The sequence below is a fragment of the Gavia stellata genome, chromosome 2 (assembly GCF_030936135.1).
Source record: "Gavia stellata isolate bGavSte3 chromosome 2, bGavSte3.hap2, whole genome shotgun sequence".
Lineage (NCBI taxonomy): Eukaryota > Metazoa > Chordata > Aves > Gaviiformes > Gaviidae > Gavia > Gavia stellata.
Window position 1 is genome coordinate 98,051,323 of NC_082595.1, and position 21,058 is coordinate 98,072,380.

The window sequence follows — 21,058 nt, forward strand, 5'->3', positions numbered from 1 at the left end:
TTTTGTTTTCGCCCGCGCTGCGCGCCCCGCGGGAGCGGCGGCCGCCGAGGCCCGGCCGCGCCGCTCCGCGCCGCCGCCGCTGCCGCCCCCCCCGGGCACCGGCCGCCGCTGCCCCGCCGCCGCGCTGTTCCGCGCCGCTCCGCTCCGCGCCCGGCCGCCGGCGGGAACAAAGGGCCGCGGGCTGAGCGCTCTCTCCCTGTGCCCAGGACGCGGCGCTGAGGCTGGTCGCCCGCCGCCGCCGCGCTCCCGCTCCCGCCCCCCCCCGCCACACAAAGGCAGCCGCAGCTGGACGGGCGAGGGATCGCGCTCCACGCCAGGGCTCCGGTGCAGCGTCTCGGCTGGTCTTCTCCATACTCATGAACATACAAAGGTCAACCCCTATCACGATAGCACGATATGGGAGACCGCGGAATAAAACCCAGGATTTTGAGGAGCTCTCGTCCATACGGTCCATCGAGCCAAGCCAGAGTTTTAGCCCGAATCTAGGCTCGCCGAGCCCGCCGGAGACCCCGAACTTGTCGCATTGCGTTTCTTGCATCGGGAAATACTTATTGTTGGAGCCTCTCGAGGGAGACCACGTTTTCCGAGCCGTACATCTGCACAGTGGCGAGGAGCTGGTTTGCAAGGTAATACCTCTCCTCCTTGTTCTCCCCCCGGTTAGCCTGCTGTCGCGCCTTGGTTTCCTGTGTCTTGCAGGAGGGCCGAGCACGGTCGTGTAGCTCAATTACTGAACAGAGGAGAAACAAAAGGCAGGGGGACAGGCTTAAAGCCGCATCCTGCAACTTTTCCCTCTCTCTAGACAATGGCCACGGTAGAGCGGTGGCCCGGAGCCAGTTCTGCCCCTTCCCCGGGGGATATTGTTCTGGAAAGAGCCGTCCTTTAAGTAGGTCTTAACGGGAGTTCAGGTCAGGAGAAAGCCTCATCTTCCCCACTCTCACTTTTCAAAATGGAGTAGGGAATCCCCAGCTAATTTTAAGGTGTTGGGACCTGCTGGCTTCCTCGATTTTTCCTGTCCCTTGTTCTGTGAGTTGGGGTACAGACGAGGATGGAGACGCGAGGGGGGAGGTCGCCATCAGCTTTGTCTTAAAAGTGATTTAAAAAAAAATCCACATCGAATTAATCAGCCTGAGCTCCCTCACCGTGGAGGTTGTTTGCAAACAGCATCCTCCCCCATTGCACAACTGAGCAAGAATAAAACCTGCACACCTACGTTTTTTAGAAGAGCAGACAAAATAGCTATCCCACTCGTTGTAGCCTGCCTGCTCTTCTCTGCCTCCTCCCAGTTTGCTCCTACTATTCAAAGGTGAGCTGTGGGAAAAAGAAATCCACATGCGTGCACGTCTGTGGAGGGATGTTTTTCCCTCTTCGGGCTGAGGGAATATTTTCCTTTGTCCCTAAATTGCGATTCTCATTGTCTGTAGTGAGGCAGACTTATGCCCGGCAAACTGAGGCAGTACCCAGTAGTAGTTTTTATAACTACGTAGCAAATTGCAACCTTGCAACCACGCTGCAGTGTTTGTATTGTTCCCAAAATATGGAATTGTGCCATTTGGCTATCTTGGGCAAATTTCTAGTGTCGAACTAACTGCAAAATGGAAAAGTAGGCATATTACAGCTCGTTTGTATTCCAGGGATTAATGATAGTATTGCTGACTGTTTCATACTTTCTCATACTTGATTCCTGAGAAGTTCTGGACTTGGCTGTAGCAGGGAAGTGAAAATAATTGCCCCGTTTGCTATTTGTAAAGATTGGAGTTCAGAGGGCGATTTAAATATGCTTACTGATTGAGTTATAAAACCTGATGTTAAAGCAACCTCGGACTTTGTGTGATTATTTAGGGGAAAAAAGGGCCTGTGACTTTGCAACGGGCTAATATTGCATGCTGAACTGAATGCTTTGTTACTAAACTGAAACAGAACATGAGAATTTCTAGAATGAAAGCCCTGCTTGGTGCAGTAGTACAGTGCTGCACTCTAGGACATTGGCATCTTTTCATGATATAAACAGATCCCACAGAGCTGCTGCTCTGCATGAAATTATAGGTGAACTTGCATAGCAAGTAGTAAAGCGGGGGCTATGCTCTTCTTTGTTTCCTGTTTGGTTTGCAGGATTAAGGCACTGTTTTGGTAACAGTATGAACAGCACAACTGCAGCTCACAAAGAGTGGACTCTATTTTTTTTTCCCTTCCCTTTAAGCTGTGTGTTTTTGAGCTGATCCTGACATTTGAATAGTATCAGTTTTTCCATATGTGCGAGGCACTACTTCTAGCTGTGCTCCAAAAATATGATCTTAGCCTGAATTGCTGGTTTGTGAATACACAGTTGTCAGTCCTGAACTCATCTTAATTTAATGCGTGCTTTAAAATGCCTGCAGTATCATGACGACTATTTGTCAAGTAGCCTTCCGGCTAAGAGACCTGCTATCTGGTATCTTATTGAAGATGCTCTTAGAGATTGCTTGCAGAAACATTGGTTTGGATAACAGACACATACTGATGATTCTCAAGATTCATTTGGCTGCACCCACTGACTGTACAGATGCCGTTATTTGCTTCAAGGCTCTGTGGCATCCAAACAATGGTAACTTCTCACTTCCAGTTCCCAGCAAGAACTAAATCAAACTGCAGCTTATTGGACATTTGCTGAATTGAGGCCAGGGATCTTAAAAGCTGGAATACAAAGAAGCCCTTTATAAAAACTATTCTAGATTGTAGCAGTATGATAGCGCTTCCCATCTCCCCCCTTTCAAACATAGTGCTGGTACATATCCAGACCTACTTATTTAATGTCGTCTGAGAACCACAAAATGTAACTAATTTATAGCAGGATAATCTGGTTAGGAGAGAATTCTGGAAAGGCTTTTTTTCACATGAGGATTTGAGCTACACGAACGTTCCTGCTTAAATTTTATTTATAGCGGCCGCTTTGTAGAAGAGCCACTCACTTACAATGTAGTAGTTATGAGTTTTGAGATCCAAATGTCAATGAATTATCCTCTGGCATGAATTACACACCAGGGATTTTAGCAACACCCCCTCCCCAACCTGGTTCTGCTTCTCTGGCACACCATGTCGCCGGAATGCCTCAGCGCTAATCTACCCCCCCTCCCGTAAAATGTGTTGGATCTGTTGGCAGTCTGCCTTTAAGGTTGTTTTTGCCTGTGCCGGAGTATAGCAGCACAGGTATGGGGTGGGGAGAAAGAGGTGTGTGAGGAGGGAGTGTCCCAATTTCTTGGGGTTTGGGTCCTTTTCTGCGGAAGGAGGTTGTTAGGGTTGCGCTCTGAAGTGTTAAATGACTCAGGTTTTGAAGCCTCAGGTAAATTTTGATTGAACTGTATCTCTCTCACTCAGTTTTGAAAGCTTTTTAAAGCTTCAAAGAAAGCAGGGAGATTTGCTTCTTGGACAGGATACAAATACCCACTACTGGAATCAAATACTAAAACACAAAAAGAAGAAAAACAATTGCAGTTTAAACCAGCTGGTTAGAGACTTAGACCAGTTCTTCATTTTTATGTTCAGTTAGAATGACACACGACTACCTTAAATTCTTTTTACTGAAGTGACAAAACACCCAAGAATAAGTTACATATTAATAGAATTTTTATGCTAATCCCTTGCTTTGTAGTACCTCTGGAGCAGGTATAATTAAAAATAAAAATCACTCCCATCAATGCTTTGCTCATATTCTCTTTTAGCACACTGACTTCTGTTATTCTCAGTGAAGTCTTTCTTCTTGTAATGTGGGCATTTCTCAATTGACTCAAATACTGATTCATTCGTCATCACTAGATTATAGTAACTTTTTATATTTGGGTTTCCCAGCAGCCTTTTTAATTCGTACAGCTCATTCATAAGATCCGTGATAACGTACATACTAGTAAAGGGACACTTTGCTTTTAATGGAGCACTTGATTGAAATGCAGAGAGTTCAGGGTGGTTTTGTCTTTGCCTTTTGAAGGATGTTTGTCTGCACTCCGACAGGCAGGGCTGTTTCCCCAGTTGTCCTTCTGATCTTATAAACAGCCATTGTAAAACTGAGACTTTGAAAGTGAAAGTGACTTTGCTGTTTCTCAGAGATGAAAGAAAGGCAGGAAGTAAATATGAATAGTGCTAGATGATATTTTAAACCTGAAAATCCTTAAAGCTCTAATTGGTTAATAAAATCAAGAGAGAGAGGCATATGGATCAGGGTGGATTTGGTATGACAGCTTCTCTCAATACAAAGCTACTGGCCATATTATCTGTGAGTTTATTTGGATGGAAAACAGAAGATAAACACATTTCCTGCTAAGTACTGCTCCTGTATGTCACTGGTCTTCAGAGCTTAATTCAGATGATTACATCCTAAATTTGATCAGCTATTAGCTAATGAAACTGTTCTTGCTATAAGGTTTGAAGACTAGCCTTTCCTGCCAAGGTTATGCGTATGTTCTGTGTGGGGTTATGTAGTCTGTTTTGTCTTGTCCTCAGTGCCATGAGCTTGTGACATCCTGTTTACATCGATGCAGCTTCAGCAGCAGCATGAATTGTACTTAGAGATGGTTCTGTTAACAGAATTAGATGTACCATAACTTCACTGTCCTTCGTGTCGCTAACCCTGGCTTTACTGTCATTGTTCCTGCAGGTGTTTGATATTGGCTGCTACCAGGAGTTATTAGCACCATGTTTTTGTCTGCCTGCACATAAAAATATCAACCAAATTACTGAAATAATTCTTGGGGAGACAAAAGCATATGTGTTCTTTGAAAGGAGCTATGGGGACATGCATTCGTTTGTTCGTACCTGCAAGAAGCTTAAAGAAGAGGAGGCAGCCAAACTCTTCTATCAAATAGCTTCCGCTGTTGCACACTGCCATGATGGTGGACTGGTACTGCGAGATCTCAAGCTGCGAAAGTTTATTTTTAAGGATGAGGAAAGGTAAGAGTCTGCCGTACTTTACAGGTGGGGGGTGCCTGCGGGCAGATTCAGAGTTACAGGATGCTGTGCCCTTCATTGTCACCGTACCATTCGTTCGTGGTACACGGGGTGTTACGCTTTCTTTATTTTCCTCTGCAACCTGATCATGGGACGGATATGCCTTTTTACCTTCTGGCTTAGGCCTTGGAGTAAAGTAAGTATAGAGTGCCATTTGCAGCTATGCCTGGCCTCTGCATTTCCACCTAGAGGAGTACCCTCATTCCTAAGGAGGGGATGTCTCCTGGAGGAAGACTCTGCATAGATGTCTATAAGAGCTCTGCTATCATAAATGCTGCTGGTGTTAAAAGAGGGAAGGAGCAAAAGTGCCAGTATGTTAAAGAGGCCTGGGGACTGAAATGGCTCATTCCAGTGAGGGGAGCATGAAGAGGAAGAACAGCCAAGTGGTTAGTGCTGACATAGGTTGGAGGGAAGGGCCACCAGCGCTTTGAAGGACTGCTTTGAGGACAGCTTCTTGCTTCCTGTGCTGGGAAGGGTCTGGAGACTGCTTCTGAGAGTATTATGTGGTCACTAATCATACTAAGACTAAAACTGCCTTGCTGTGTGGGTACCTGTTTTTAGTATCAGAGCTGTTGTGGTACTTGGGGAACTACCTTTCTTTTTTCTTCTTTTTATTTTTTTTGTATCTCCTCCCTGTGCATTCCCCTCTCAATAATTGGGTGGTAAAAGATTGGGGGAAGGAGTATGGGAAGACGGGGGGAAAAAAAAACCACCTGCTTTGTGCTCTAGCCTACATTGTTGAAGTGCTATTTCTGATGCTGAGCCATACTGGTGTACCCGTGGAAACTTCGTATCTCTTTCCTTGTGGTTACCAGTTTTCATTATGTTACATCATGTGTTCACTTGCAACTTCCACACGAAGCAGTAGAGTAATGAACACTGCCAGAGTGATGTCAGGCTTTCACAGAGGGATTGAATTGGATGATGACCATTAGGAAAAAAATGAAACTAAATGGGGACAGATCCTGCCTTTATGCTTCTTCATGTCTTGGTGGAGGATGGGGAGATGTTTTTCCCTTTTAGTTAAATCCTATAGATTGTCCGAAAGCTAGTTCAAACTTGTAGAGTGAAATAGATGTTCTGGAGAACTTTGTTAAAATAACCGGTGCATATCAGTTCCGTCTGGGGCTGGTTGGGGAAGTTATAAACAGCAGCAGAGGCACATAAGTTTTCTACAGGCTCAGTGAATCCGTGATCTAAGAATTACAAAAAACTAATACACAATTCAGTCATGAAAGAGAAGTTCCTGGCCTTAAAATAAAAATGACAACCATCTATCCTGTTTAAATATTGTCTCCTTAAATCTTAGTACAAGATGAGTTTTGCAAAATAAACTTCTGCTTTTCATCTCTTTACAAACTGAAAATTAAAATACATATTTTCACTTCTTAATTCAGTTCAGGCAATTCTCTGAAAAGCAAATAGCTATTCCTTATTTTTCTACTGCAGCTGCAATATATATGCTTACCCTTTCCTCCTCTTCAAATAAAAAAGCCTAAAATGAAACTAGCTTAATGTCCATTCAGAGAGAAACGCAAAGCAGACAGATGTAAACTGCACTTTCACAACTTTTACTCTGAGTTTAATAATTAAACACCATTATAGCACTTTTGATGCAGATAAGAAGGAAACTTGTACAAAATAGTTGAGGGAGGGATTGTTTTCTGTTGTAACTGATAACGTCCTAACGTCAAAATGGATTTTTTTTTCTGGGGATATATGTTAACTTGTGTGGTTTTGTACAAAGGACAGGACTCGGAAACGCCCTAGGGCTCACCCTAACTTTCGCTCTAAGCGAAGGCAGCGTGAGCTCAGGGCAGTGCAGTGGGTGCAGGCGTGGGCCCATGCTGAATACTTTTGAACTTCTACCCTGCCGCTTACTAGGAACTGAACGCAACACAAGGCGCAGGGCCAAATCCTTTAGCCACCCAAGAAGAGTGGTGCGTACTATAATAGCAGTGTTTGCTTTTATGAATGCTTTTAATGTAACTGCAGTCTGTAAAATCACACAGTTACTCGCTTTTGAACAGTGTCTACTAACTATACAATAATTCATTTTAAAGGTCAAATACAACTTGCTGGATATTTTTAGGATAATCATAATGCTGTTTTCTGCTGGATGTAATGTTGATTTGTAAGCAGAAAGATATTGTAATCCTTTCTCTGCTAAATAAGGTGAAATAGTGTGAGAGAGAAATAGAACCAACTAGCAACCATCTTTTTTCACATGCTCTGATCATCAGACTGTAATCGGTCATCACTTCCAATCTGCTCCTGTATTTAGGCTGAAAAATCTTCCTGGTCCTTCTGGTTCACAGAGGTGTTTGTGTGTTGCTCTTACCCCTCCAAGCTCGTGTTTCCCTGAGGCTGCTGGTGCCGGTGAGGATGGCCGCGTGCTGAGCAGCCTGCCTTTCAAAAGCTGCCGTTGGTGGCAGTGCCTGGAGATGGGTGCTGCTCGATCTATTGCTCTTTGATACCGGTAATGAACCAAGGAGGAAGAAAAGAGGTGAAAATGGTGTTTTTGAGAAATGTGCGTGAACTCCGCTGCTGCGTGTTGCCTGTTCTTCGGTGGAGCTCTTTCTCAGTAGTTCTGCTAACTATTTCAAGTCTGTTTTTCTGCAGTTCACCTTTAGTCCCTACTGCTTTGAAACTGTCTCTTACTGCAGACTCTCACAGCTTTTATTTTGGTAGAAGAAAAGATGGGAAATCCAGCATGCAGGCAACACATGAATGGAAAACTCGTTTCTTTTATTTTTTTTTAGTAAGATACTTGTCTGCTCTTAGCTGAGAGCTGCCAGACTGGAGGAGCCAGAGAGAATGTGAAGGCTATATGGAAGTAGTTCCATTCATTTAAAAAAGAAAATCAATTAAAGCAATTCTTAGTACATACTCCTTCCATTGATCCTAATGATATCCTGGTAATTCGATATGAAATCAGAGTTCCTGGAGTTTTGCAGACTGGTACACACAGCATTGAAACTCTTTCCACCTCATTCCCATTACCTAAATTACAGCTGGAATTTGCAAAGATTCAGGCTCCTGATCTAGCAGCAGCCATGAGTGTTCTTTGCTTCTCCTGATGTCACTGTTAAGAATGCATGTTATTTGGATGTTGCAAATTGCAGTGCCTTGGGATGTCTGTAATGAACCGGGAAGTAAGAAGGTGGAAAAAAGTAATGTTGGAGGCTGGTAGTGCTTGGCATTTTATAGGGGTCCTAATTTTACTAGTGATGTGATCTTCTCTTGATGTGCTAAATCAAAGGTAGACTGTGGTGATGTGTTGTGTCTTACTATGCATATGCGTAAATACATCAGCACTTAAAATGAAATCCAAAATTCCACAGTGTAGAAACAAACAAAAACAATTTGTCTGTGTTTCAAGGTACTTTATTTATAGCTTCTTTTAATCCTGAACTGCAGAAATTTTGAAGATATGGTAAACTGCATTCCATGAAAATGATGTGTGCTGCTGCCAAGCATCTTAGGTCTTTTATGGTTTTGGTTTTCTCTGTTTTGTTTAAAAGAAGGTTGGGGGATCGTGGTTTTTGGGATGTGTGTCTGTGGTCTTTTAGTATTGAAATTTCAGAGTTAAGCTCCTTAAACCTGCAGCTGATCTTGATGAAGCAGAACTTCTAAGACATTACAGCATGGCTGGAAATGTTTTGTAAGACTGGGTTAGCAAGCAGCAGCACATCCATTAAATGAGGGCAGTGACTTTCAGAGCACTGAAAATATGGAAAACAACACCAAATTGCCATGCTGGGTCTCACCAGACTTTCTGAAGTACCTATAAGATTCTTGAATATTTTAAAAATTGGGTCCTTAAACTTCTAAATAAAATTGAATCTAAAACAGTAGAGATGAGCTAAGATAAAACATGTGGTTTGGTATGTTTTCTGCTTCCATGCATGTTGGTCATTTTTTCTTGTCCTGGATATTAAGCCAGGTCAATGTTGATGTTGTGGGGCTCTTGCTTTTGATTATTTTTGCTGTGTTCGTGTCATGGTATTTACAATTTCTGTGTACAGCCTGTCCTCGTAGTAGGCCCTTGGGCAGAGCGACTGTGCCCTTCTCCTAGCTGGTGTCCCATAAGGATGTTGCAGAATGGGCAGGGTTTTTTGGGTTGCGTTAAAAATAGCACTATACACAGTATATAGCTAATAAAGCAGTTCATCAGCCTGATATATAGCAGATGCTTTGAGAAGGAGCCACCTCAAAGATCTCAGAATTAAATCAAGCATTTCTGTGTTGGTTGTTCCAATGATTTTCTTAATACAAGAACATTTCTGCTGTCAGGGAATTATTAATTTCTTTAGTGCGTTTTTAAGCCTTTAATTATATTAAAATATTAGCTGTCGTAATATTTGAAGCTTAAAGACCTTGTACATTCATCATACTCGTTGAAAGGAAAATTAAAATAATTTTGGTATTAGATATTGTAATTTTCCTGTATTCTTTGAGTAAATATGAGACATGGTAGGCAGGTGGGATTCAATAAAAATAAATAGAATTTGACACTTTTTGCTCTGTGCCAGGGGAATGCAGCCAGTACAATACACTAATTTAGAAAGCCTGTGTTAGCATAACATATTTATTTGGTGCTCTTAGAATGTTTTTTCTTTTTTTCCCCTCTAGAAATTCTCAGCTTTGAGTGGATGATGCTTTAAGGTGACCTAGTTATGTTGTTTGCAATCCTGGTGATACAAACCTGATCCCACAAAAAAATACAGAATGTATATACTGACCTTTTTCCAAGTAGACCTTTCATTTTCTTATAGTTAGTAGTAAGTTTCCTCCCCAGCATTTGTCAAATTGTAATGCAGTCAGCCACTTTTTCCCTGTGGTGTTAGAACTTGCTGTTTTACTCATGATTCAGTAGAGAACAGGTAAGTTAATGCTTTCTCTAGGTCCTAGAAAGAGAGTCCTAAAGTGGAAGAAAATGAAACAAAACAGGAGTGCTCTTTAAATACCAGAAGATTTAGAAATAAAAACAGTCGTCATCTGTTTTGTCATCTAAGCACTTCACATTACCCTGAATGGGGCCACAGGACCAAAGAGCATAACTTCTTTAGTGGAGACTCATAGGTCAGATTTCCACCCAGTATATTCCTAGAATATGGGGAGGAAGACGAACTTCTTCATAGGCAGCAAATCTCTGCTGTCAAACTTAGGATAGAGGATGAAGCAGTTGCACAGCTGTTTTCCACAGAAGAGTTCGTGCTCCCTTTCACCTTCATGTGGTTTGGTTATTAAGCCTTTGTTTTCTCCTGGCATGGAGCAATGCATTTTCGATTTGTTGTGTATGCGGTACCCTTCCCAGTGGGGTGGTACCCTTTCCAGCGGGGCGCAAGAGGCTATCTGCAGATGTCAAACATCACACCAGCCCTATGAAGTGCTTAAATCTCCTCCTGAGGGCATGGGTAGTCATAGAGGTTAAGTGCTGTGCCTAAGGTCATAAATGAAAGCAAAAGCCAGGGAAAAGTTGGCTGCTGGCTGGCCCCAGGATGAGAACGGGAGCTCCAATGGACCTTGAATCAGCTCAAGGCCCTTCAGTGAGACCATGAGTGGTGAGAGCCTTTGCTGTAGTACCCAACTCTGGAGTTTGCAGAAGGTTTTACCCTTGGACTGTGCTATCTTTTGGTATTTGGCTCATAGTTGGACCTGTATCTTTTCTTCTTCACTCTTTCTTCAGTCTTTTCCCCTTTGCAGCCTCATGTACTAGCTCTGCTGGAGGTGGTGTCAAGGTGCAGCCCCATGCCATGCTTGGAGCAGGAGGGGAGCCCTGTTTGAGGACCTGCCTTTAGGCTTAGTTGTACCGCTGCACGTTGTCCCCATGTCCTGCCTGGCCTCCCCAGCCACACTGTGTGACTTTCTGAGAGATGCCTCTTGCTGAACGCTGTTACATGTTGGCTGTAATGCCAGATGTGGTTGACGTGGTTGAGTGCCTGTCACAGAACTGATCTCTCTGAGGATAGCTGCTGTGCAGTCTCTGGAAGTAGATGTCTCTTGAGACATCTCACATTAAGAGTTCAAGAGCTGGTCATTTTGAAGACTTGAAAACCTCCATCTACAGACTCGTCGCAAAATACCCCGTGTTGATTTTTGAGTGAAAGCTGAGGACGTCTGTGGATGTCTGTGCTGGGCTTGAGGAGGGGAGGCAGGGAGCCCAGCTAGCGGCAGCTGCAGTGGACTGTCATGGTGAAATTCTTCTGCTGGCTTTTCTTCTAATTGTCCTTATTAGCACACCATAAGATTACTTCAGGTTTGGGAGGGAGAGGAAAGGTGGGGATTGTAAACAGGAGTCAACCTGGGGCGTATTCAGTCTTAAGCATCTGCTTTTTGGTAGATGTGTATTGCTTGGAGACAGGTTTACAGACATCTAAGCAAAAGGTTTCCACTGGGGTTGTGAAATAATGACCCTGCTTTATCTTAGAGGTGCTGAGCACCCACTGCATGCTCAGAAAGCATAGGGCATTTTTCACAACATGCAGTTGTGTTAACAAAATTTTGGTCTCCTTTTGCTGTGGAGCTTCACCATGCATTGTATGAAAAGTCCTAGAAAAGATGGTGATCACAGCATACAGTTGACAGCAGAGCCCTTTAAAACTCTGATCTTCAATGTGATCTAGAAATACAGAAGTGAGGTGAAGTAGCTGCCATGAGCCAGATGCTTATCACATAATTCCTTATCAAAGGCAACCAAGCCCCTCTTTGGAAGGGTCTCCATTGGATTTCAGAGCTCACACCCCAACATGCACATCGCTACCTACTTACCTACATTTTGGGGAATGTGTTGTCTCCTTAGTCAATGAGGGCATGGAAGACACTAAGTATATGGCATTCAGGACAGGCTGTTCCCAGCAATCCTATTTGAGTGTTGTAAAACTGAGGTCTTCAGGGCCCCAGCCCTTCCTGGCGGTGTGCGAGGGGTGGTCTCAGAGCTTTTTTTTCAAGTGGAAGTCTGTAGAAAAAAAGCCAGCTGAAAACAAGTTAAAAGCCCTAGGTTGCTGGGTCCTGCATGTCAGCCGGGATGTGTGGGGCAGGGCTGAGTGTGCTGGTAGCATCCCTTCGGAGGAAGGGTGGGGGATACGTAATTTTTAGAGGCTTCCTCATTCTGCGGAAGTACTAGTGAGGGAATCTTCCTGTAGGAACGAGGTTCATCCTGTAAACCTGTAGTGCCTGCAAGTCCCAGTTGTCTTTCAAAACATATCCTTGAGCTTATTTCATTATGCAAGAGACTGTTTGTCTGACAGCCTTTGTGCAGGTTTTGGTTTTTTTTCCCCCTGAAGTTGTGTAGGATGTTGTGCGGTGAACTCCCAGTCTGAGTGCTGTTATGCGCTGGAAGGGATCTTACGGTGAAAGGAGCAGGACTTAAATTGATGGCATAACATTTCCCCTATGATCCTGTGTGCCTTGCCGCCCCCGGAGGAGATCGGGTAGTTCTGAGTTCAGAACGAGTCTTTGCACCAAGCCACAAATCATCTGTGCGGGGTTTCGTTAGCCGCCTTCCCCATCTCACTGTCTCCGCCACGGCAGCCTACTTCTGCATTATTTAGGAGAGATTCCCTTAGTTAAAAAAATCAATTAGCAAAAGATAACTGTTTCCACTGTCAAGCTTCCCTTTTTATTTTTTTTTTCTTCCTTGTGACTCTAATGGCGTGATTGCATTCATGCTCGTCTCATCTTCATGATGGGGTGCTAGCAACTGACCTTGATTAAATGACCTGTAAATTATTGGCCACATAGGAGCAATCCCTGATCTCCTGGGCAGTTGATGGCTTGAGTGCCTCTGCCTAGGGAAAGGCTTTCCTGGCCTCAGTCAGAGTAATGTTGAAATATGAGATAGCATTGCTTGGGTGCCTTCATTTTTTATGTGTAGGCTAGTTTAGGGGGGGGACTATTGTGAGGCACCTCTTCCCTTTAGAAGTTGCCATTTTATATTTACCCGCAGTCATATTAGTAAAATGGCAATTTGGATGGCCATGACTGTTGTTTTCTGATCTCTGTAGGCATGAAGCTGCTATACAGAATCTGTAAATCTGGATCATCTAATTTTGACCCAGCCTGAATACCAAGTGGATGGGTGTACCTGGAATGTCTGAAGCAGGATGGCTCCTTCTGTCTTCTCCCAAGGCAGCTGATCTGGCTGTCGTCTCGGGGATGATGCTGGACTAAAATTGTGGGTCTGGTCTGCAGTTAGTATTCCCAAAATGGTTACAGTGGCTCAGCTGTGGTTCAGGTGTTATTTCCCATACAGATGGCTTCAGGGGCAGACTAGAAGCAACTGCTTTCGTTGATTCAGGCATGGACTCCTTTACTACTGGCTGTTTATTCACTGCAGTGGAGATGTTTTCCTCTGAAATACTCAGACTTTCAGTCAGTATTTCTGCTTTAAATGTTCCAGTTTATTTTTTTTCCTCCTGCCTTATGAGCTTAGAGCCTTCTGAATAATTCCACGGATTTTGGTATGGAAATTGTGTTTGCTCTTGGCAAGCAAGTGTGAATGCCGGGTTCTTACGGCCCTGGCTTTGGTGTCAAAAGGCAGGGTAGCACTTTGCCAGTAGCCCCTAAGCTCTGCAGGAGGAATAATATGAATCACTCTGAAAAAAGTATAGGATGTACAACAAAGCTGTCTGCCAGAGACGGGTGCTAACTCAGGAGGTTGCGTTGAAGAATCTTCTGGAAGACGTTTAATTGATTAGGTTTTGTTACATTACTGAAGAGCAAAGTCTGAAGGCAGTCAAGTAATGAATGGCATATTGATAAGAAATTCAGAGTGGTATTGTTTTTCATGGGTTTCCCTGACGGTTTCTATGGGGACAAAGATGCATTTCCCGTCTGAGTGCTGCTGCTGCCCTCTGATTGCACTTCTGTGGTTTCATTCACCAGTAATGGGAAAGCATTCACAGGCAGAATAGCTTCCCCTTTTTAAATAGCCATGATTCAGGGTTGTATTTTTTTTTAATGCATTAGACTAATGCAGTGTTTTATCAATGATCTGATAGATGCATAATGCTCTTTTTCCAAGTGCTTATTCAGGGTCTGCATTAAAACTTGAAATTATGTACTGTAATTACGTAAGCCTTGACAAAAGCCTTTGTTGCCCTACAGTATGCGTACAAAGTGATCCTCATCCGGCTTTGGCAGTAGCTCACATTTGAACTTCAGGGATTAAATTTGTTGCAACCATTTGAATTGTCAAACTCGAATGCTGATGCTTTTGGAAAACTTTTTTTCTCTTGTGGGGGTCCTTCAGTTGACTGATGTGAGTTAATTCTTTAGACAATGAGAGGCTTTTTAGAAATGTGACTTTCAGAAAAAAAAAAAAGAATAATTTTTGTTTGTACTTTTTCTGCTCTGTGATGGGAGGTGCTTCAAAGCTGATGGTGGTTTCACATCTCAGTGTTTGGTTTTGAGTCTGTCCCTGGCCGGCTAAGTGTCGAATTTAGGATTGTCTGGTTACTCTGCATCAGTCCCCACCCTTTGCTGTGGAGGTTCTATAGTCTCAGAAACTACTTGCAGTTTTGAGGGTCTGTTTGTTGTTGTTGGCTTTTATTCTTTTTCCTGGATATTGGATTTCAGTGCTTCCTCTGAGAGAGAGTGCGTGGGGGGAGAGATGGCTTCTCATCCAGGCTGTCTCTGCATTTCTGTGTATTTACACTCCCCTCTTTCCTGTTCCCCTCCACCGCCCCCCCCAAAAAAAGCTCTCTGGCTTGCAGAAAACAGAGCTCTTTTAGGCAATCATTGAAACGTGGAGGAAGGGAAGGCCAGCCAGAGCTGGAAGCTATTTCTCACAGAGGTGGGGTGCTGTGCACTAGGAAATAGCAGCTCCTGAGCCAGGCTGCTCCTTTTTGATCGCCTGAAAAAACGTGAAATGACTGTAAAAAGGGGAGTGGGACTTGCCGTTTACACCTGCATATTACCCAGTTGTAGCACAATTACAGGTTGTGTTCTGTACGCGAGGCTAAGGTAGGCGAAGTCGTCCGCCGGTGGTGAAAACAGGCTGGAGTGGCTCTCCCCAGCCCCGGTGCTGGCTGGCGGAGAGAGGCAGGGCCCTTGGCAGCAAAAGCTCCTGAGCGCTTCTGTGCACCGGCTGTGATGAGCGGGCGAGCTGCTGTGCCGGCGAGCCGTTCGCTTACTCCTGGGCTCTCCTTGCTGAGAGGATGGAAAACCTGCATCGTCACCTTCTGCAAAGACACCCAGCCTTAGAAATGAAAGTAGGAACATCTGAGTTACTTCTGGTGGTAATTGAGAGGGAGAGAAAGTCACGCTGAGGCTGTGTACCTGGCAGTAAGTGCTTGAGAGATGCAGCTCCCGCAGTCTGCGAGGGAAATGCGTACCTACGGGGAGTGGCGTGACCAGTGCGGTACCTGCGCTGGAGCCCTGCCTCATTGCAAAGGAGCCATCTCCTTGCTTGTACCTTATTCACGAGGGTGTTACTGGTGGAGGGCTTGGGGGCTGGCGAGGAAGGAGGAGGAGGGCTGAAGGTTGTGGTTTTGTTTCCTCAAAGCCTGTCAGCTCATCAGGATGAGAAACCTGGTTTGAGTGTTTGCTTCATTTGGCCACAGCTTATGCAGGAGCAGGCAGATAAGGGCCAGCTGTTGTTCCATTTGCTTGCTTAAACAAAACCTGTCATAGCATGCGCGAAGGGCTGCAGGCTGCAGCACCTTGCAAGAAAAGCAAGGCGGAGAGATAAGGCTTTTGTATGTTGCTTCTGCTTTATTATCAAGAAATTATTTCTCTTGTTGGAGAAAAAGATGAGTTTTTTTGACACACCTTGCAGTCTGTTCTTTCCGGTTTTGTACTGCGTCTGTTGCAGAAAGTAAGAGATTAGGGAATTCCAATAATTTTCTGTAATACAAAAGCTTCTCAATGAACTGTTTTTCTAAATTCTTTGGCAACTCTCGGAAATGTAAAATAGGATGGGAGAGTAAACAGCATTTCCCTGCGCTGTTGACAGTGGGATGGCAGGAGAGCACGTGTGGGGCTGAGTTCCGTCCTGTAGGTTGTTTATAAATAGCATGCTCTGCCCCGCTCCCTGTGTGTGTGTTCTGCTTCTATTACTTAGCAGGAGTGAGTCGATGCTTTGCTGTCTGGCAGTTCAGTGACTTAATGTGTGTTTGCATAGCTGGCCTCACCGTTTTATTGCTACACATACTTTTCTATGGAAAAAACTGAGGTGGGCAATGCAAATGGAACCACAACTCATGTCCCTGCCTTCCCTTTCATTTCCTCCTCTCTGTTCTCTGCCCTCCTTGGCTTTTTTTTTTTCCTCTGGGTGTTTCTCCTCAGTGCTCTTCCTATGCTGTGCAGGTGCAGGAACATGTCGAAGCTGAGCATCATGAAAGGACTCTCCTGCAGTCACTCTCCTGTTTTGGACCCTCTGAGCTGTGTATAAAGGGAAATTGCTGTGGTCTTGATAATTGTAATTGAGTTTCTCCTTGCAGCCAGCTTCCTGTGTGAGGTATTGCTGCTGTAGGGTATTGTTTGAGTGCTAATGAGGGGGTTGTCCATCGCCAGGAGAAGTGCTGTTAGGCTGGCAATGGGTAATTAATCAGGAAGCAGGTGTGTTGCACAAACCCCATCAGCATCCGCACTGGAGGAGAAAACACTGGCCTATTTAAGGAGAGAAGGAGCTGCCTTGACGCACCGGGCTTGGGAGCCAGGTATTCTGAATTCTCTATTTATGACTTCCTGACTCAAGGCACATTGCCAAAGGGGCTTTCACCTCTGCTAGTAAACGTCTCTAGCTGTTAGAAAGGTCCAAGTGTCATTATGAGAGTTTATGGCACAGTTGTCTCTGGAGTACTCCACGGAGTAAAATGCTCTTCTGTTGGTTCAAAGAAGATAGTGCTGAGCTGCCCTGGAACCAACTCTAAGCCAAAGCTGGCCCAGCTGTCTTTTGCAACTTAAGCCTGAGCAATGTTGTCTTCAGTAAACATTTAAGAAACAGGGCTCTCCTTGTCTGTTTTAATGCCTGTTAAATGACGTGCTTTAGTCAAGAGACGCGCGTTCTGCTTTCTGGGATGAAGTTCAGTCCCTGCCTGTGAATGTCTGTGGTACGGGAACACGGCCATGACACAGCGCTAAGAGTGATCCTACAGACTGGTGAGGTTGAGGGATGAGGACAGTAATACCCCAAGTTGAGTTATGATCCCAAGCTGTTGAAAAGAAAGCCTGCACTACTGCTAGGTCACTCATCCATCCAGATGCACTGGACAAGTCCTGTCGGGTTGTAGTGATTTTGCTCTCAAAACCAACCATTGCTGGCAAATAGTCTAAAGGGTAATTGGTAATCCTTTTGGATGCCTTTAACAGGGACGGATTTTGAAATATAGTTACAGATGCTAGCAGTGAGAATTAAAAGGAGAGAAAGGTTATGTTCATCTAGTGCTATGACAAGCAACTTGGCATCATTTTTTCTGCTCCTGTGTGATATCCATAAGGGAAGAAAATTCTCTTGCAGAGATAATTACCACAGCACAATGACAAGTTCAGAGTGCTTTGCAGGCAGGAGGAGTTTGCAATCTAGATAAGGCATCCCTGTCATCTCTCTGCAAGCCCTTTGCTAGCCTCTCTGTTCATTCCAACATGAGGAGCTCCTCTGGTTCAGCTGGGTAGATAAGCTTCCTCTTAATCTTGGCGGCATTCAGCTCACCTGATCTCCCTTTGCCCAAAAGTCTATTTAGGAAGACTGAAATCTGTTAAAATTGTTCTTCCTTAATGCTGGGATAAAGAAAAATGTTGGTTGGTCAGAGGGATCAGTTAGGGGCAGAGTGACCATTTTATTCCTGTTGACCCTGGTGGAATTACAGGTGCAGGTTACTGCTCACCCATGTGAAGGTGTCAAAATAACCTTGTCTAGTTAGGGCTAGGCTTGTATTTGGGCACGAGTCCTACACAGGTACATTAGAGTGCAGCTAACACAGAAAAAGTCTTGAGGTTTATGTCTCCTTTTGGAAATCATGTCTATGTAAAATTTACCAAACACACGAATGTGGCAATCACTTTTATCTTTTTAAGACCTTACTAATGAGTTTACTGGACACAACTGTATTTGAAATCTTGTAGCTCTGTGTGTGGCAATATTCCCTATATGTCTCTAACCAGTATAGAAGAGACAGTATCAATTATCTGTAACAAGTGCTGTGAGTGGGATTTTAAACTGATGCACTTCTGCAGTTGTTAAATTTTGTAGAGTATTACTATTATAACTATGTGATTGTAACAGCCAGGAATTTGTGTTTTGATGTTTGCTTACCTTGATGGTTTTGGTTTTTTTCCCCACAGGACTAGAGTGAAATTGGAAAGCCTAGAAGATGCTTATATTTTAAGAGGAAATGATGACTCTCTTTCTGATAAGCATGGATGCCCAGCCTATGTGAGTCCAGAGATCTTGAACACAAATGGCAGCTACTCTGGCAAAGCAGCGGACGTATGGAGTCTAGGTGTCATGCTTTATACCATGCTAGTTGGACGCTATCCTTTCCATGACATTGAGCCTAGTTCTCTCTTCAGCAAGATCCGTCGTGGGCAGTTTAACATTCCAGAAACTCTATCCCCCAAGGCAAAATGCCTCATACGTAGCATACTGCGTCGGGAGCCATCGGAAAGGCTGACTTCACAGGAAATTCTGGACCATCCATGGTTTTCTACAGATTTTAATGTATCGAATTCAGGATATGGTGCTAAGGAAGTATCAGATCAGCTGGTGCCTGATGTCAACATGGAAGAAGACTTGGACCCATTCTTTAACTGAGCACAAAGACTGGTGTTCAGAAGGTACACAACCTGGAGATGGACACATGAAGGAGCCCTTCCTGACCATGTTAAATCACGCCCTGCATCAGCCTAGCTTGGTAGCAAAAGACACTCAGAGGTCCTCGGATTGAGAAGGAACCTCCACAAGGAGCTAATATAACAAATGTAGCATGGGGACAGATTGGGGGGCGGGGGGAGCTTGCTATCAGGTTAGATTGATTTGGAGGAGAAAAGGCAGCATGGAGCAATTGTAGCTTCTCACCTTTTTGGAGCCAAGGAGACTGCACATGCCAATTCCGGTGCAGCTGTATCACTCCTGTTTCTGTTTCATTAAAAATAGTGGTAACTCACGACAAATAGAAACTTTTTTGCCTCAGCTCACATCTTGGCATCGCACTGTTAGATATTTAACTTCAGCCATTATTCAGGGAAAGTACAATTGGCTAACATTTTTTTTTAATCGGATGTCTAATAATTAATGGGATTAATTTAAGAAAAAAATTAGATGCACAAAGACGGACATGAAAAGTGGGTGCTAAAAACAAACAAAATTTCAGTTCATGTCTCTTGATAGCTATTTTCAACTCATTTCTTCTAAATAAACTACTTAATATTCTTGTCAGGAAATGACATTTTAATGCTTTGTTCCCTTAAGGGGAAGTAACTGTCATTTAACAAGCTGTTCTGTTTTGTGTCAAATGGTTTGTTGCAGGAAGCTATTATAACACAAACTTCCAGATGCATTACTGCTATAATAGGGGAAAAAAAGAAGAAAACTGTATAATTTTTTTTTAAAGATATGAGATACTGGCTTCCATATCTGCCATGCTGCACGTATATGACTAGAGAGGGCAGAAAGCCCTTAATTGTGTCTTTATCTGAGAACTGGTCTCTTCTTTAACTGACTGGCCCACGTGTAAATAGAGGGCTCTTTATTATTGAAGAAGAGTATTGTGGGTTTTTTTTTCTTTGAATTCCTCTCAACTTGGGAAAAGAATTGTTTGGGTTTGATTTTTTGTTTATGTCCAGAATAAGAAATAAGAGGGTATTAATAAGCTGAACATTTATATTACAGATATTCCTCTTGAAACATACACAGTAATATGCACCTTTTGTATTGTCAAGACTTATTCTATTTATTGAAGAAAATGTCACAGTAGTGATGTATTAAGCCAGTACTTCAATTACGGGTTGACTTGGGATGACATGTTACATGCTGTAGTTAACACACTTCTTTTCTGTTCAGGTATTTCTGTCCCTAAATAACTTTTTATTTAGCTTCTTTTTCTAGATAGCTTTATTTGATTTAGACTGGCAAATGTTTTTATTACTGCTTTTATATTGCTGTATGATATTGAAATCTCTTGGCATAAATATTTGTGTTTCCAGTACCTCAGTTGTTCTGATATTACTGCCTGTATACGTTTTGTGAAGTGGTCATGTTTTTTGGGTAGGTACATGTGGACTCTGTAGTATGTAAATGTTACTTGAATTTGTGCTTAATTATAGTATGTGGCATGTGCGTACAGCTACTTGGCATTTGACGTATGGATGCTATTTGCCTGCCTTGCAGGAAAGTTTTGGTCCCACTCTCAAGAGGATGTTTCACAGTTCTTTATCAAGAGACAAAGCTAGCTGCAGCTGACCTGCCTTGGTTCTATTTTGGTAACTAAGAATATAAAGGAGTAATGTTTTTACACTCTGAAGATGGTGCTGTGTCAAGAAGGACTTTTTTTTATTTTCTAAGTACCTTATAGGAGGAAAGATTGGTGATGTGCATGGTGGGGTTTTACTGCCTCTGGTGCTTTGTCATGTATTTGGTTTAATGTTTTTGTCCTAATCTCTTCAATAAATAAAATTGTGCATATTTAACTAAACTTCAGTGGTGAACAACGTTCTTACTGAATGTCTGAGGTGCTGCAGGAGTTTGCTCCATTAGGATCATTTAGCTGGTATTTTTTGTGCTGCTAACAAGCTCTTGCCAGACCTGTGAGCTGAGAAAGCTTAGCACTTATATTTACAAGGTAACACTGTAAGCCTTTTCATCAAATTTTTTACCGTTTGCTATGAATGAAACTGGCTTTTATTTTGTTTATTTTCTTTTGGCTTGTCCCTACCACTTATCAAGCCCATTTACCTTTTTCAAGGAGGGTATTGAAATGCAGTGAGAACTATGTCTTTTTGGTGATGGGAGGCTCTTTGGCTGATGAAGAGATACCAAAATGGAGCAAGCTGGCACTTGCACTTTCCAAAGTCCTAGAGAAATGTGCATCTTGCATTTGCACCTCAATTCCAGAAAGGATGGATCTGAAATAGCACCTCC

General features: G+C 43.5%; 1 protein-coding gene across 1 annotated transcript; it reads left to right on the forward strand.

The window, feature by feature from the left end:
* The first annotated feature begins 286 nt into the window (after window positions 1–286).
* On the forward strand, window positions 287–20,606 carry TRIB2 (tribbles pseudokinase 2). Its single transcript, XM_009811919.2, has 3 exons — window positions 287–626; window positions 4,625–4,917; window positions 18,265–20,606. The coding sequence occupies exons 1-3, from the start codon at window positions 357–359 to the stop codon at window positions 18,731–18,733; spliced, it is 1,032 nt and encodes a 343-aa protein (XP_009810221.2). The 5' UTR covers window positions 287–356; the 3' UTR covers window positions 18,734–20,606.
* The last annotated feature ends 452 nt before the right edge of the window (window positions 20,607–21,058 follow it).